The sequence below is a fragment of the Rhinopithecus roxellana genome, chromosome 4 (assembly GCF_007565055.1).
Source record: "Rhinopithecus roxellana isolate Shanxi Qingling chromosome 4, ASM756505v1, whole genome shotgun sequence".
In the NCBI taxonomy this organism is placed as follows: Eukaryota; Metazoa; Chordata; class Mammalia; order Primates; family Cercopithecidae; genus Rhinopithecus; species Rhinopithecus roxellana.
The window spans coordinates 129,009,375-129,026,142 of record NC_044552.1 but is presented as its reverse complement, the minus strand read 5'-3'; the positions used below and the strand labels follow the sequence as shown (position 1 = coordinate 129,026,142).

At 38.5% G+C, this 16,768-nt stretch overlaps 1 protein-coding gene across 1 annotated transcript in view; it reads right to left on the bottom strand.

Annotated features, from left to right (window-relative positions):
* The window catches only part of SOGA3 (SOGA family member 3), a 50,524-nt gene that overhangs the window by 5,679 nt on the left and 28,077 nt on the right, over window positions 1-16,768 (bottom strand). Inside the window, exon 5 of the mRNA XM_010358363.2 lies at window positions 4,013-4,084. Within this exon, the coding sequence (XP_010356665.1) occupies window positions 4,013-4,084 (72 nt within the window). The remainder of the gene's footprint in view (window positions 1-4,012; window positions 4,085-16,768) is intronic.

Below are 16,768 nucleotides of genomic sequence, written 5' to 3'. Positions count from 1 at the left end.
AGGTGATGGTTGAACCTATCATAATGGTCACAGACACAACCAATGAGAAGAAGAAAAGAAAGGGATACAGATGGCTGGAGGCAGTGGCTCATGCCTCTAATCCCAGCACTTTGGGAGGCTGAGGTGGGTGGATCACGAGGTCAGGAGCTCGAGACCAGCCTGGCCAATATGGTGAAACCCCGTCTTTCTTAAAAATACAAAAATTAGCTGGGATAGTGGCATGCACCTGTAGTCCCAGCTGCTCAGGAGACTGAGGCAGGAGAATTGCTTAAACCTGGGAGGTGGAGGTTGCAGTAAGCTGAGATTGCACCACTGCACTCCAGCCTGGGTGATGGAGTGGTAGAGTGAGACTCCATCTAAAAAAAATCTAAAAAAAAAAAGGAAGGGAGACAGGTCAGAGGTTTGGGAGGGGAAATCTAAGGTCATGTAGGCCAATAATTAGAGCAATATTTGAACAGAAACGTGATCAACAATGTCAAATATGCTTTTATATAGGCTAGGTTTTATTTGACATGCAAGAGTAGATGAGACTGGGAAGCCAGGTAGGGTTGCATGTGTGGTGGAAGTCCTTGATTGCAAGGCAAGGCCTTTATTTGCTAGTATAGTTGGCATATACTGCAAATTGAGTCTAACCAAAACAGCAGTGGTTGTGATACAAGGCACAAACTGAAGCAGAATAACACTTCAATGGGTTATATTAACCAAATAAAAAAGAGAATATCTGATGAGTGTGTATGTAAGCTCTCCTGCCCAAAGGAATGAAAACAACAATTATTTTAACACTTGGACAAAGACTGCATGTAATAGAGGCATTATGAGGGAAGGAATTGCATCAAGGGCTAATGGGCATGGTAATTATTTTATTTATTTAAAAATAAATCTTTTCAAGATACAAAATGTGCAGTTTCTGCAATGCCAAGAGTTTACAACCCTGTATGCCAATATGCCTTGCATCCTCATCTTGTAACCCAACTATTGTAGGCTGCATTGGAAACTTGGCTAGAAATATCATACATAATTATCGAAAAAGACAGGAGATTGCATGCAAAGTGCCTGGTCTACAGTAATTGAGCAGTAAATACTTGCTCCTATTTCCCACAGTGAACAGTAGGCAAGAAAAATTAAAATGCTCTGAGGTGTGAAGCAAGTTATTTGTTATTTTTGTGTATGTTAAAGACTCATTCAATTTAAGATGCAAATTACATGTGAAGAAGTGAACATAAAGATATGATGAAGGCCAGTAATAAATGAGCTAAGCCTGGCTTTGACTTTAAGAGCCACTGCTAGAAACTAAATTGCATTCTAATTGATTACATATATTAACTCGTTTAGTCTGTGCAACAACTCTCTATTATGATTCCCATTTTATACATGAGGAAATAGAGGCACAAAAAGAATAAGTAATGGACCCAAGTTCATACAGTCGATATATGCCATAGACTTCAACCTAGGCAACCTGGCCCTAGAGATACAGTTCTTAATTGCCGTGCAATATAAATTCTCTGTAAATAAAGTCACTGTGCTGCTGGAGGAACATGTGAGGAAGAGATCAAAGATGCTGAAGCAAATTAACAAAATGAAATACAAAGCTAAATGAATAATAGAGGTTTGGACCATATGCAATTGCCATTGTTGGCAATTTTGTGTGGTTTAACATAGAAAAAGGAGACATGGGAATATTTTAAAGCATGTATTGAACATGTGCAGAGTGCCAATCACTAGACACAGATGATTCAAAGCTGAATAAGATGAGTCCTGTCTACAAAAATGCCCTGGCTAAGTAGGAGAGATGAATGCATAAACAAGAATTACAATAGAATGGTATATTTTCAGTAATACAAATATGTGGATCGATGGCTTGCAATCTTGACTGAACATTGGAATCGCGTTATAATTTTGTAAAAATGGACCATTTGATAATTGAGATATCCCATCGGAGACAGCCTGATCCATCTCCTGGGGTAGGTTTTTGAAAAGTGACAGGTCATAAGCTCTGAAAATAAATGTGTTGGAAATGATAGCAGAAACTTCAAATGCTGCAGTATATATAAATAAGGAAGTTTTTGCCCATGAAAACTGGGTGAACTGGGCAAACTGGTGGATTGCATGGCATCCTGACTTTTGTAAGGTCCCAGGCCTCACTGAGAAACTGATTAAAGTTGTGGATGTTTTTGCAGAAAGTTGCCCACATGCATAGCGAGTGGAGGTCCATAAAGCCAAGATTAAACAGTTAAGAATTCCTGCATCAGAGACTATGGTTGAAAAGAATAAATAAACTTTTAACGCAGAAAGTGTAAGAATAGGACAAATGTAGATACAGTGTCTACTCCATAAACAAGGTAGGAAAGAAGATTCATGGCAACACGTGAAATGATTCACAACAAAATATTTAGAGTAAGTTGAATAAAGTGACAGCAAAGACAGAGTGGAAAAGCTGTAGTGACAGAGTATATTTGGACTTACTAAGGGAACAGAGAGAAAGGTACAAAAAAATGATATCATGGTCTTGGCTGTGAGACTCTCTGGGATTCTAAAAGTGCTGAGGTCTATACACATTCTGGTGCAAGTACCAGGAGAAAACAGAGCAGGAACACAGCAGGTACAGAGAGGAAAAAGGAAAATAATATACAGTTAACATGTTATGCTTTAAAAAATGTCTGAGATCAACTTTTTCACATTTTGAATATTTAAAATCACTTTAGTTAAATTATCTATCGAATGTGAAAAAAACCTTGTAATCATAAAAGTATACTACAGTACCATAGAATCCAATGGACATAGTTTAAAGGTTAATATCTAGCCAAGTGCTTTTGGAGAGTCGTAATATCAAAGACATGTGACCCAGAACAACTACATCTTGAATAGGAGTTGGGTAAAATGAGGCTGAAACCTACTGGGTTGCATTCCCAGATAGTTAAGGATTCTGAGTCACAGGATGAGATATGAGGTCGCCACAAGATACAGGTCATAAAGACCTTGCTGATAAAACGCGTTCCACTAAAAACGCCAGCTAAAACTCACCAAAACCAAGATGGCCACAAGAGTGACCTCTGGTCATCTTCACTGCTACAATCCCATCAGTGCCATGACAATTTACAAATGCCATGACAACATCAGGAAGTTATCCTATATGGTCTAAAAAGGGGAGGCATGAATAATCCACCCTTGTTTAGCGTATCATCAAGAAATAACCATAAAATGGGTAACCAGCAGCAGCCCTCAGGGCTGCTCTGTCTATGGAGTAGCCATTCTTTTCTTCCTTTATTTTCCTAATAAACTTGTTTTCACTTTACTGTATGGGCTCGCCCTGAATTTTTTCTTGCTTGAGATCTAAGAACCCTCTCTTGGGGTCTGGATCGGGATCCCTTTCCTTAACAATAGTGTCACTTTTATCCCACGTTTCCCCTTCCATTTTAAAATCTTCTTCATTACAACCATTGGCACCTCTTTTTACCTTGGAAGCAGAGCTAGTCTTTACTGTGGCTGTGTTTCTAAGGTTTTTAGCAAGCCCATGTTGAGTACATCTTTCATTTTTATTCCTTTGTCTCCTTTATTTGGCTTCTCCAATCACTGGTATGGAGAATTACTTCATTCCAGGGCTCTCTAAAGATATAATGAGCCTTTCTCTCCCTTCTGACTTCCCTCTGCAACATTCCTTTCTTTACTTTCTCCTGACACTATAGGAACAGCCTTTCTATTGACCTTATTAATTATAAAAGGACAAGATTAGCATCATGAGTATAGTTCTCAAATACAGCAGCGTATAAAGTACGAAGGACATTTTTCTGTGTGCTTACAATGTAAAGCAATTATAATAGGGATACTACGGCTGGCTTTATTAGTAAACATTCTGATTTATACTGCCTGTATCCACGACTACAGAATTGATATGCAAATTTGACTTTGTTTTCCATAAGTTTATCTGGACATTATATCTATTTATAAATGTAGCTTATTATTATATACACTTAGAGGTACTTGATGTACTAGTTGAAATGTTATTTCCACATACCTCTGTGGGAGTCTGTTGAGCCTTTTTTTCAGATTTTGGCAAATCTTTGCTTCCTCTTCTTTTTAAGGATAACTGAAACAAAGCACGAATATATTTAGTTGGATAAACTATAATTTTAATTCAATTTTATGTTTTTAAGTATTCTAGTCTCAAATGACAAAACCAAGACAAATAAAAAGAATTAGTTCAGTAATCATGAAGGGAGGAAAAGAATCCTAAACTAGATAGATTTAGATATATTTTTATTTTGGACTAGGATACACATTACAGTAGAATGTAGCTGGCAATTATTTAATTTGAGAAATACAAGAAACCTACTGTGAAAATGCAGAAAAACAACAGACAAAATTTAGATTGTTTACTCAATATGATATATAGTTCAAATGTAAACAAATGCTTGTTAGCATTCCACATCACTGAAGGAAAAACGTAAGTTATTATCTACAATGTTGGGAGTTAGGTTGCTATAAGCTTATGAACGCACACTTTCAGTGAATTTATGTAGAATTGGAAGAACTTCATTCTCCCCTCACCACACATCACCCCCCTGCCCCTCCCCGACATGTGCAAAATGATAGGGTATGGTAAGGGTTGTAGTGAAATGGAGAAGGCATGCCCCATCTCAAGAAGCAGGTGGACCAGCCACAGCTTCAGCTCATTGTGTGATACAGGAATGTGGGCTTTTACAAGAGAAGCTGGAAATCTGGATTCTTATGTAAAATCTCCCACATTTTACTGGCTGATCCTAATTAAAATTCAAACTAACACTTTGGAAGTCAAAGAATACACAGCTCGTGCCAAACTGTTTCAAGGACAAGCATTATATGATCTCTGGGGCTCAGTTCCATTTCTCAAACCAGTATAATGAAGGGTCTCTGTAGGTAAATAATAATTATCCATAGATATGAATGTCTACCATATACTAGACATTGATGGGGAGACTCAAAGTTCAATTAGATACTGCATCTACCATCAGGAGGCTGAAACTTAGCAGGGGAGGAGACAGAGAAGTAAACAATTACAGTGCAAGTCGATAAATGCTATGCTTTAGGTTCTGTGAAGCAGGGGTTTTGTTTTAGTGTGGCATCACCACCATAAACATAGTGCTTGCCACATGGCAGGTGGTGAAAAAAATACCTGCCGAACTAATAATGTATGAATACCAAATACGAGGTTCTGAGGTCAAAGGGGTATAGACTGACAGTAAAAATAGGAAAGGCTTTTCCAAAGAGGAGGCTTCATAAATTTGCAAAGAAATGAAAGTTAAATTCTTCACATGTTAATTTCTAACCCATATCCACTGTTAAGTAAAGGCATATGTTCAAGCACAGAAGGCAGGGGAATACTTTTATGCAACTGCTTTCATTCAGTATGAAACCAAAACTACAGAGACAAATGAATAGCCCACGTGGTTATTCATTTCTAGTTCTTTACAGGAAGAAGTTCTTTCTGTTGCTTGTATAATCTTCTTAGAAAGGAAAGCTTGGGGACTGACTCACCATAACCAAAAAGTAATTTAGGAAATAATCAACAAAACAGTCCCAAGAATACCAAGAATAAAGTGAGCTAAAAGGAGAAATCTGGAACATTTTAGGTAGGGGCTATCTACAAGAAGCATTAAATTTGTTTCACTAAATACTTATTGAATGCTTGTAATTTGAATTCACTTCATTGTATGTTTATTTACTGACTACTAACACACTTCATAAGACACCTGTGACACAATAATAATAAAACCAACCTTTGTTCTTTTGGGGGTTCTCAGCTTACTTGGCACGATCTGTCCGGTTTGGAATTCAACACAGTGTTATGAAAGCAATGATAAAACAAAAACAATATTAACTGTCATTGAGCCCTAATTCATGTCAACCCCTTCACATACGTTATCTCAACTAATTTTTAAACACTCCTTTTAGCCGCACTTTGCAGATGCTGAAACTAAAGTTTACAGGGGTAAACAAAAGTAGATGAATAAGTTATCGAAAGCATCAGTTATCTCTGTGCTCCTCAGAATAGCATCATCAGTGTCATCCAGAAAGCTGTCGGAAAAGCACATTCTGGAGATTCATCCCAGACCCACTGATTCAGAGACTCTGAGGATGGGGCCCAGTGATCTATGATTTAATAAGCTAAAGTTTGCAAATGTCTAAAATCTATGACTTAATAAGCTAAAATTTGCAAATGTCTAAAATTACTACTAACAATAGCTTCAGATCTTGACCCAAGTCTTTCTGATATCTAACTGTTAGCTGTTAGATCACTAAGGAGACAGAATTTATCTAATCTGGGGCTGGAGATGGTGTGGGAAGCTAGGGATAATTTCCAAAATGAGCAACATCTTATCTAGAATCTGGTGCATGAGTAGCCAGCCAATGGAAGATGAAGAGGAAGAAAAGGGAAAAACAAGGCATTCCACATAGAAAACCCATTTCTGGGACAGAAATTTCGTATGGGTGTTACAGAGTGAGAGGAGAGGAGTGACATGAGATTTGCTGATGGCATAAGTCAGATCTTGAAGGACATTGCATAAAGATTGAATTTTATCTCATTCAGGTCAAATTATTGTCCTAGGGTCAACTTGGAGCAGTAAATGCTCCTAATTGAGCAAGAAATGTCATAATTAGACTGTCATAGAAGACATACAAAGAAGGGTGGCAGTACAAATGGCTGTGAGATAAAGAGATGACATGCAGGGATTTCGAGAAAAGTACATTCTAGTTCTGGAAATGTTTTTTGGTCTTAGTGTTTCATTCATTTCACAGGTATTTAGTTTCTGGTTTACATGCGGTACTATATATATGCCAAACACATATGACTAAGAAATATTGTACTCTTTCCCCAAAGAGCTAACTGTTTATTACAATAAAAGGATGATAAACAGTGGGCAGAACTAACTCAGGGAAATAAATGAAGAACAAGGGACTGAGAGAGCAAAGGAAGAAGCTATAATTCCAGACCTGGGGAATCAGAGAAAATCATCCAAGAGAACTGACTTTTGAAGGATATGCAAAATTTCAACAGAAATAAAACTGAACAGTTTTAGGAGTAAAGATATAGAGAAATGAGTGTGCCTTTCAGATGCACTAACTCCTGAAAAGAAGTGATGGAGGTAGGGCCACTGTAGAGATGGGGTAGAAGAAGACGCAGAAATGATTGAGGTCAGCTTGTGCAGCTGAGAAATTTAGACTTTATCCTGTGGGCAATGTTAAAATGAGACCTCTAAATTAATGTAAGAGAAATGCTGAAATTAGGGCATTCTTTCCTAAGAGGCATTTTCTATTTCACTTTTATTTAGATATCACTGAAGTGGGGTGTTAAGCTCAAATAAAGCTCTGAAGTAAAGCCTTCCCCTTGAATAAAGATACGTTAGCTTTCCGGTGCCTTTAGGGCTGCTAGTACCTGTAAGTATCACATTTGCATTTTCAATAAATATTTCATCATATTTTCATATTCCAGTAAGTTTTTATTAGCTTTCTGAATCCTATGAAACAAAGATGAGACATTTCTATGGATACAGAAAGTTAGAGAAATAATGTGAGTCCAAGTAGTCCCTTTCCTGTGAGGATGAAACTGTGTAACCTCCCCCGTTGTCGTCCTCCCCCACCATCATCCACTAAATCTTGTAACCTCTGCTAGGGGAGCAGTTTGGGATGCCACAATGAAATCTCAGATTTTCATCTTTGCTGGCAAAGCAGGCACTTCTCTAGATGGTTCTCTAGATAAATATGTTGAAAACATTTCTTGTCCACTTCTTAATTCTTTACATTCCCAGCCTCAGCTTGTCCAAAAGAGGTGGCTGTTCTTTTTGACCATGAGAAGGCCAGGAATTAGAGAGTTTTGCCAGTAATTATTTTTGCACAGCAATGATATAAAATGGGTTGTTTGTTTTCTAAAAATGTTTTGAGATTACCTTCCTTTTCTCAATTAAAATTTACTCCACTTAATATGAAGCATCTTTATGTTTTCAGCAATTAAACAACAGAGAAGAATGTGCCTAACATGCTACCAAAAGACGTATTGTGCATATAGAAGTCTCCTATGCTGTTGATAAAATTAAAGAGAGATTCATTTGTGTGGTAATTAAATCAAGAAGGAAACTATAGACACATTAATATTTAGATTTTTTGAGCCCTAAATATGTGTCATGCACTTTTCTAAGCACTTTATATGTATCTACTCATTCAGACTGACAACAGCCTTATTGACACCATTGTCTGAAGCACACAATGGATTTGTCACTCAGCTAGCTAGTGTTAGAACCAGGATGCAAATTAGCCAGTTTCAGAGTTCCCACTCTGAACAACTACATTATACTGTTACTTCAAAGGATAAAAGGTGCAATTTAGATAGCAGGCTTATATTATTTCTGAGCATATCTTTTATGGTAACAGAGCATGACTGCAAGGTTTGGGGAACTAGGTTACATATATGACGTATGTGCAGGAGTTTTAATATTTTCAACATAGGGATCAGCAGAAGTGACATACACCACTTACTGGTTCTTAAATCAATCTGTAAATACTGTGACTATAGGGTAACACTGGGAGGGAGGCCCAGGGATTGCCTGCTGGAAGCAAACTGAAAAAGGTAAGAGCTCTGTCTCCAACTTGTCTTGGAAGAGGACAGGAGGGGCTCTTGTTCCTAGAAGTCTTCCTCTTTTCCTTCTATTACATCCTTGACACTTACCCAGACAGCCTGGCAGAGGCAGAACAGGTGAAGTGCCCAGAGAGCTTGCTTCGGTCACATTCACTCTCTTCCCTAAAAGGGTGAGGCGGGATCCCAAGCTTCATACTAAGGCATGATTGTAAGGTCCAGAGGGGAATGTGGGTGAGGAAGAGGCACATGCCAGGGTGATCAAGCTGTGTCATTCTGTGCAAAATCTTTCAGTGGCTTCCCCTCTCACTCAGAGTCAGAGCCATGCTTTACTAAGCTATACCAGACCCTGACTACACACTAGATTTATTCTGGTAATGTTTTATAAAGACTTGACCAGATTTCAACCCAGACCTATTAAAACAGATTTTGGGATTGGGCCCAGACATTTTTTCAAAGCTCCCAGAGTGACTAGAATGTGTAGCTGGCTCTGTCAACCACCAGCGCACTCTATGTGGTCACCCCACCCGCCAACTCCACATCCCAAACAAGCCCTTCAACCTCATCTCCCATCACACTCCTCACTGCTTTCTTTGCTGTAGTGTCACAGGCATCCTTGCAGTTCCTCAAACATGCCAAGCATGCCCCTGTTTGGGGCCTTTGGACTATGGCTTCCTCTGCCTGCAACATTCTTCCCTCATACACTCTCATGACCCACTTCCATAGTCTCTTCAGGTTCCCTAATCAGAGAGACCTTCCCAGGCCATTTCATATCAAAAAGCAAATCCTTCCCCCATTCTCTTCCTCTGCACATTCCTTGTCTTCCTAATTCTGCTTTTCTTTTTCCCCATAGCTCCTCTAATCTCACCAACTGGCTTGTATATTTGTTTGTTTCATGTCTGTTTTCTCATTCTGCAATGTGAGCTCCACAAGAGCAGGCTCCTAGAATTGGTCTCTGTTAGAGCTCCTGCTCTTGGAAATATACCTGACACAAAGTAGGTGCTCAGTCTATGTCAGTCCAATGAGGAAACAGCTACTGTAGCTTTATTTCTTACCTAGATTTGTTTTGGAAACAAATTTGTTTTGGAAGCATTACTAAAAGTTGATAAATGATAAAAATGGGTAAACAAATAAAAGCCCATTTGAAAAGATCAACTTTAAAAGTAGACCTTTAAAAAGCTGGAATATAAAATGGAAAGAAGCTGGAAAAATAAAAATGTCTTAGGCTTTTCAACAAAAAGACTAAAGAGTAAAAATTGTATGAGCTGAAAAGTATTTAAAACAGGACATATCACATATAGCTGACCCTCTGTATCTACAGGGTTCACATCTGTGGATTCAACCAACCATAGATTGAATTTTTTTTAAGTACAATAATAAAAAGTAATGCAAACTTAAAAATGATATAGTAAAACCACTATTCACATAACATTTACATTGTATTAGGTATCATCAGTAATCTAGAGTTGATATAAAGCACAGGCATACCTTGATTTATTGAGCTTCACTGTATTGTACTTCACAGATACCACAATTTTTACAAATTCAAGGTTTGTGGAAACTGCATTGAGCAGGTCTATTGGTGCAATTTTTCTAAAAGCATGTGCTCATTTTGTGTCTCTGTTACATTTTGGTAATTCTCCCAGTGTCTCAGACTTTCTCAGTATTATTATATCCATTATAATAATCTGTGAATGATCTTTGATGTTACTCTTGGAATTGTTTTGGGGCACGATGAACTGCGCTGATATAAATTGGTTAACTTAAATGTGTGTGTTCTATCTGCTCCACCAACTGGCTGTTCTCCCATCTCTCTCCCTCTCAGGCCTCTCTATTCCCTAAGACACAACAGTATTGAAATTAGGCCAATTAATAACCCTACAATGGCCTCTAAGTTTTCAAGTGAAAGTAAGAGTCATACGTCTCTCACTTTAAATCAAAAGCTAGAAATAATTAAGTTTGGTGAGGTAGGAATGTCCAAAGCTAAGATAAACCAAAAGCTAGGCCTCTTGTGACAAACACCTAGGCCTCTTAGCCAAGTTGTGAATGCAAATAAGAAGTTCTATAAATAAATTAAAAATGCCACTCTAGTGAACACACAAATAATAAGAAAGCAAAACAGCCTTATTGCTGATATGCAAAAAGTTTTAGTGGTCTGGATAAAAGATCAAACAACCCACAACATCCCCCAGGGCAAAGTCCTAACTCTTCAGTTCTATGAGAGTGAAGGAAGAGAGTTGGGGAAGCTGCAGAAGAAATGTTAGAAGCTAGTGGACATTGGTACACAAGGTTTAAGAAAATAAGCCACCTCCATAGCACAAAAGTGCAAGGTTCAGCAGCAAGTGCTGATATAGAAGCTGCAGATGCTATTCAGAAGATCTAGGTAAGATGATCGGTGAAGGTGGCTACACTAAATAATAGATTTTCAGTGCAGATAAAACAGGCTTCTATTGGAAGAAGATGCCATCTAGAACTTTCATAGCTAAAAAGGAGAAGTCAAGGCCTAACTTCAAAGCTTCAAAGACAGGCTCTCTTGTTGGGGGCCAATGTGGCTGATAACTTTAAGTTGAAACCAGTGCTCATTTACCATTCTGAAAATCCTAGGGTCATTAAGAATTATGTTAAACCTATTCTGCCTCTGTTCTATAAATGAAAGAACAAAGGCTTTATGATAGCATATCAATTTATAGCATACTTTTACCAAGTATTTTAAGCCCCCTTTTGAGACCTACTGCTCAAAAGAAAGGATCCCTTTCAAAAGATTATTGCTCATTGATAATGCACTTGGTCAAACAGGAGCTCTGATGGAGATATGCAAGGAGACTAATGTTGTTTTCATGCCTGCTAACACAAAATCCATTCTGCAGCGCATAGATCAGGGAGTAACTTTAACTTTCAAGTCTTATTATTTTAAAAATGTATTTCGTAAGGCTATAGCTGCCAGGTAGTGATTCTTATGATAAATCTGGGCAAAGTAATTGAAAGTCTTCTGGAAAGAAATGGCATTCTAGATGCCATTAAGAATATTCATGATTGGGCCAGATGCCATAGCTCACGCCTGTAATCCAAGCACTTTGGGAGACTGAGGCGGGCACATCATGAGGTCAAGAGATCGAGACAATCCTGGCCTACCTGGTGAAACCCTGTCTCTACTAAAAATACACAAAATTAGCCTAGTGTGGTGGTGCGTGCCTGTAGTCCCAGCTACTCAGGAGGCTGAGGAAGGAGAATTGCTAGAACCCGGGAGGTGGAGGTTGCAGTGAGGTGAGATCATGCCACTACACTCCAGCCTGGGTGACAGAGCGAGACTCCATCTCAAACAAACAAATACACACACAAAAATAATATTCATGATTGATTGGAGAAGGTAAAAACATTAACAGGAGTTTGGAAGAAGTTGATTCTAACCCTCAGGGGTGACTTGAGGGGTTCAAGACATCAGTTGAGGAAATAAATGCAAACGTGGTGACAATAGCAAGAGAACTACAAGTATAGCCTGATTGTGACTGACATGCTGCAAGCTTGTGATAAAACTTCAATGGATGAGGAGCTGTTTCTTATGGATGAGCAAGTGATTTCTTGAAATGAACTGTATTCCTTGTGAAGATGCTATGAACTTTGTTGAAACGACAACAAAAGATTTAGAATATTCTATAAACTTCCTTCATAAAACAGTGGCAAGGTTTGCAAGAATTTACTCCAATTTTGAAAGAGATTCTACTGTGGGTAAAATGCTGTCAAACAGCATTGCAGGCAATCTTTCATAAAAGGAGAGTCAACTGATGTGGCAAATAACATTGCTGCCTTATTTTAGGGAATTGTCATAGTCACCCTAACCTTTGGCAACCACTACCCTGGGCAGTCAGCAGCCATCAACATCCAGGGAAGACCTGCCACCCAACAAGATGATGACTCGCTGAAGGCTCAGATGATCCTTAGGATGTTCTAGCAATAAAGTATTTTAAAATTAAGGTATATACTTTTTTTTATATATATCATGCTATTGTACACTTAACAGACTACAGTATAGTATAAACATAACTTTTATATGTACTGGGAAATCAAACAATAGTGTGACTTGCTTTATTGCTGTGGTCTAGAACAGAGCCTGCAATATCTCTGAGGTATGCCTGTAAATGGGAATATGTGAATAAACCAGCCTGGGCAATACAGTGAGACTTTATCTCTACAAAAACTTTTTAAAAGTTAGCCCGTCATGGTGGCATGCAGCTAGTCCTAGCTACTTAGGAAGCTGAACCAGGAGGATAGCTTGAGCCCAGGAGTTTCAGGCTGTGGTAAACTATAAACCCACCACCATACTCCAATCTAGGTGATGCTAGACTCCAGCAAGACCCTGTCTAAAAAAAAAAAAAAAAAAAAAAAAGGTGGAGTCTACTTCTGTACCTCTTCTAACTGAGCTGGCCTCGTGACTTGCTTTGACCTGTAAAATGTGGTGGCAGAAATGGCATGCTGGTTCTGAGTCTATCCTTGAGAGATTATACAATTCTACTCACTCTCTCTTGGAAATCTGCTACCCTGTGTTTTAAGTCTGGGCTGGCCTGCTCCATGAAAAGTCATGTGGCCCAGTTGCTTCTATTGCCCTAGTGAACAGCCAGTTAATCCTCAGTGCAGAGCCTTCTAGCTGTTAGCTGACCATAAATACATGCATGGACCTACCTGAGACCAGAATGGACCACAGAATTATGAGCCACATAAATATTGTTTTAAGCCACAAAGTTTTGGGATGGTTTGCTAACAGCAAAAAAACACTGACACATCTACCAAACATTTTTCACCACTGGGATTAAAAAATACATTAAGCTAATGAATTTAGTTCAAATTTATAAAAAAATCCCTTCTTCAAATTCCATAAAAGCAAAAAAACATGAATGTAAAAGGCTAAGAGGAAGAGTTGAGAAGGTTATCAAACACACAAAAAAAAAGCTTAACGTATTTTCCTTGTTTCTATTTCTCCCCTGCCTTTGCCACTATTTTGATTCCAGAAAAAAATTTTAATAAAACTGAGCTTAAAGAAATTATTTTTAGGCAGGGCGCGGTTGCTCATGCCTGTAATCGCAGCACTTTAGGAGGCTGAGGCAGGTAGTTCACAAGGTCAGGAGATTGAGACTATCCTGGCTAATACAGTGAAACTCCGTCTCTACTAAAAAATACAAAAAATTAGCTGGACGCAGTGGTGGCCGCCTGTAGTCCCAGCTACTGGGGAGACTGAGGTAGGAGAATGGCGTGAACCCGGGAGGCGGAGCTTGCAGTGAGCTGAGATCGTGCCACTGCACTCCAGCCTGGGCGACAGAGCAAGACTCTGTCTCAAAAAAAAAAAAAAAAAAAAAAAAGGAATTATTATTATTATTATTATTATTATTATTATTTGAGACGGAGTCTCGCCCTGTCGCCCAGGCTAGAGTGCAGTGGCGTGATCTCAGCTCACTGCAAGCTCCGCCTCCCAGGTTCACGCCATTCTCCTGCCTCAGCCTCCCGAGTAGCTGGGACTACAGGCGCCCGCCACCTCGCCCGGCTAGTTTTTTGTATTTTTTAGTAGAGACGGGGTTTCACCGTGTTAGCCAGGATGGTCTCCCTCTCCTGACCTCGTGATCCACCCGTCTCGGCCTCCCAAAGTGCTGGGATTACAGGCTTGAGCCACTGCGCCCGGCCAGAAATTATTTTTAAAGTTCACTTTTCCAGTTCCAAATTGCAGATACTTCCCTTAATAATAGCAGGTGTTCAATTAGCACTAAAGGTATATATGAGTTAAAAGCTAATATATTTCATCCTAACATTTAAGCTTATTATTGGGTGTGAATCAGCACATTTTTGAAGTATTTCTTCTATTTGAACTTAGCTTTTATTCTTCATTTTTAGGAAGAAGTGATATATATATCTTCACAATGCCTTTATCTATGCTTCTGATTTATATTTGTCCATCCCACCCTTAGTTTTAGCAAATTTTATCATTCTGTTTCTATAGTTTTTCTAGGCAAGAGAAGAAAAATAACTTTAAATTTTCCAAAATTCCTTACTTATGTAAATTTATAGAGTTGAAGCACAAAGACAAATACAAAGGGAACTATACCCAGGAAATTCTCAATTTTAATTTAAGAATTAGATTTTCCAAACTTACAGTGATAGTTTAAAAAGCCAGACTTTAGAAAAGAGTAGAAGCTGGGAGTGGTGGCTCATGCCTGTAGTCCCAGCACTTTGGGAGGCCGAGGTGGGTGGATCACGAGGTCAAGAGATTGAGACTATCTTGGCTAATACAGTGAAACCCTGTCTCTACTAAAAATACAAAACATTAGCCAGGCGTGGTGGCGGGCGCCTGTAGTCCCAGCTACTGAGGAGGCTGAGGCAGGAGAATGGCTCGAAGGCGGGAGGCGGAGCTGATACTCCGTCTCAAAAAAAAAAAAAAAAAAAAAGAATAGACAAAGGAAGAAAAGAAACATTATTAATTCATTGATTCTAATAAATAATATTGGAAGATATGGGAAGGAAAGTTGACTGGCAATTTAAATCTGGAAATTGTTTCCAGACGTAATAATAAATTCTAAAAGTCCTGGATTTTTCACTCTGACTCCCTTTTAAAGATGATCATAGAGGCACATATCAGAGGTTAGGAGGTATATCTGGCACACAGATGTTTATGTCATGAAGGCAGAGATCTGAATTTGCCAATAAATCAACCAACCCTCTTCTGCTAGACAGCGAAACCCTTTCTCCATCCCGTAAGTACAGATACCATTCCTATCTTCTGAGTTATGAGGCTGCCAAACTTATTTTATCCTACCTCCAGTGAATGCCTAAATAAAAGCAAATTTTAAAAGCTAAGAAAACTATTTTTCTGCTCTAAAAACTGATACAATGCCAAACTAAAATAGCTGTGATCATGGTATTATTATTATTTTTTCAAACTAAAGAATGCAATAAATTTTCCTTTTCTTAGTTCCTCTATTCTTTTCCCATGTGATAAAGTAGATATGTACAGCAGAGGTCAGATTGACGACAGAGTTATGTGAATTCTTTATTGTTAAGGAATATTAATGAGTCAATTTGTAAAGCATACCCTTGAATCAGGCTACAAATAAAAGAGAAAACTTTGAAGTCTCTTTTGGTGTGGGAATTAGAATTGTCTTCACAGGGTCAAATAGGTTTGAATGGCCCTTCAATTGTACAGTGTCTTTTTAAGCCATTCTTTGGTGCCAGTAATTACTTTAGAACATCTCTGCCCTTTTCCTAATGTATTATTTGGTAATAATGCTTAAATATCTTTAAACTGGAACCCATGTTTTGTAACTATTAGTGGCATTAAACATTAAAATGGCAAAACCACAACTACTTTTGCACCAACCTAAGAGTACAGTGAAATTTAGGCACATCAGAAACTTAGAAAGTAAAATGCTGAACTTAACTCCAGAAAATCTAAGACAGCCTAAAAACCATGGGATATCAGAAAGAAGAAAAAAAAAAAAAAACAAAACAGAGGCTTCTCTTGTTAATGGGATGTGATTACAATAGAACTGGAGGAGATAGCATTGATCAGAAACTGTAATAGTTGAGGCCTACAAGATCTTTGTGAAAACATACCCTTTAAAAGTCAGGTTAGAACTCAATATTGGCTGCCTTCCATTATGTAGTTCGTATCATATGATGAAAACATTTCCTGGATCCTTAGGAAGAATTGGCCTCTGTATTTACTAAGCTTCTCTGGGATTTGTCAAGGGACTCAAGGCTACCACTGAAATAGTCTATGATACAAGCAATCCTTTCATCATTGTAGAACCTTCTTTTGGAGCAGGGTATGTGTTATTAGAGGGTCTGTCAAACTGCCAATAATAAACTGATCACAAAGCAACACCACCTTGCTTTAAAAAATCAAAGCCAACGTGCTAAGTGCTTCTTTAATATATCATGTATTACACTTGGATGGCACCGTGCAAAAGCCTCAGAGAACTCCACCCAAGCAAATGGATTTAAGACTGGGATATTTCTCAGCTTACAGTTTAAAAAATCTGAGAACCTGGTGGTTCACACCTGTAATCCCAGCACTTTAGGAGGCCGAAGTGGGTGGATCATGAGGTCAGGAGATCAAGACCATCCTGGCTAACACAGTGAAACCCTGTTTCTACTAAAAATACAAAAATGTAGCCGGGCGTG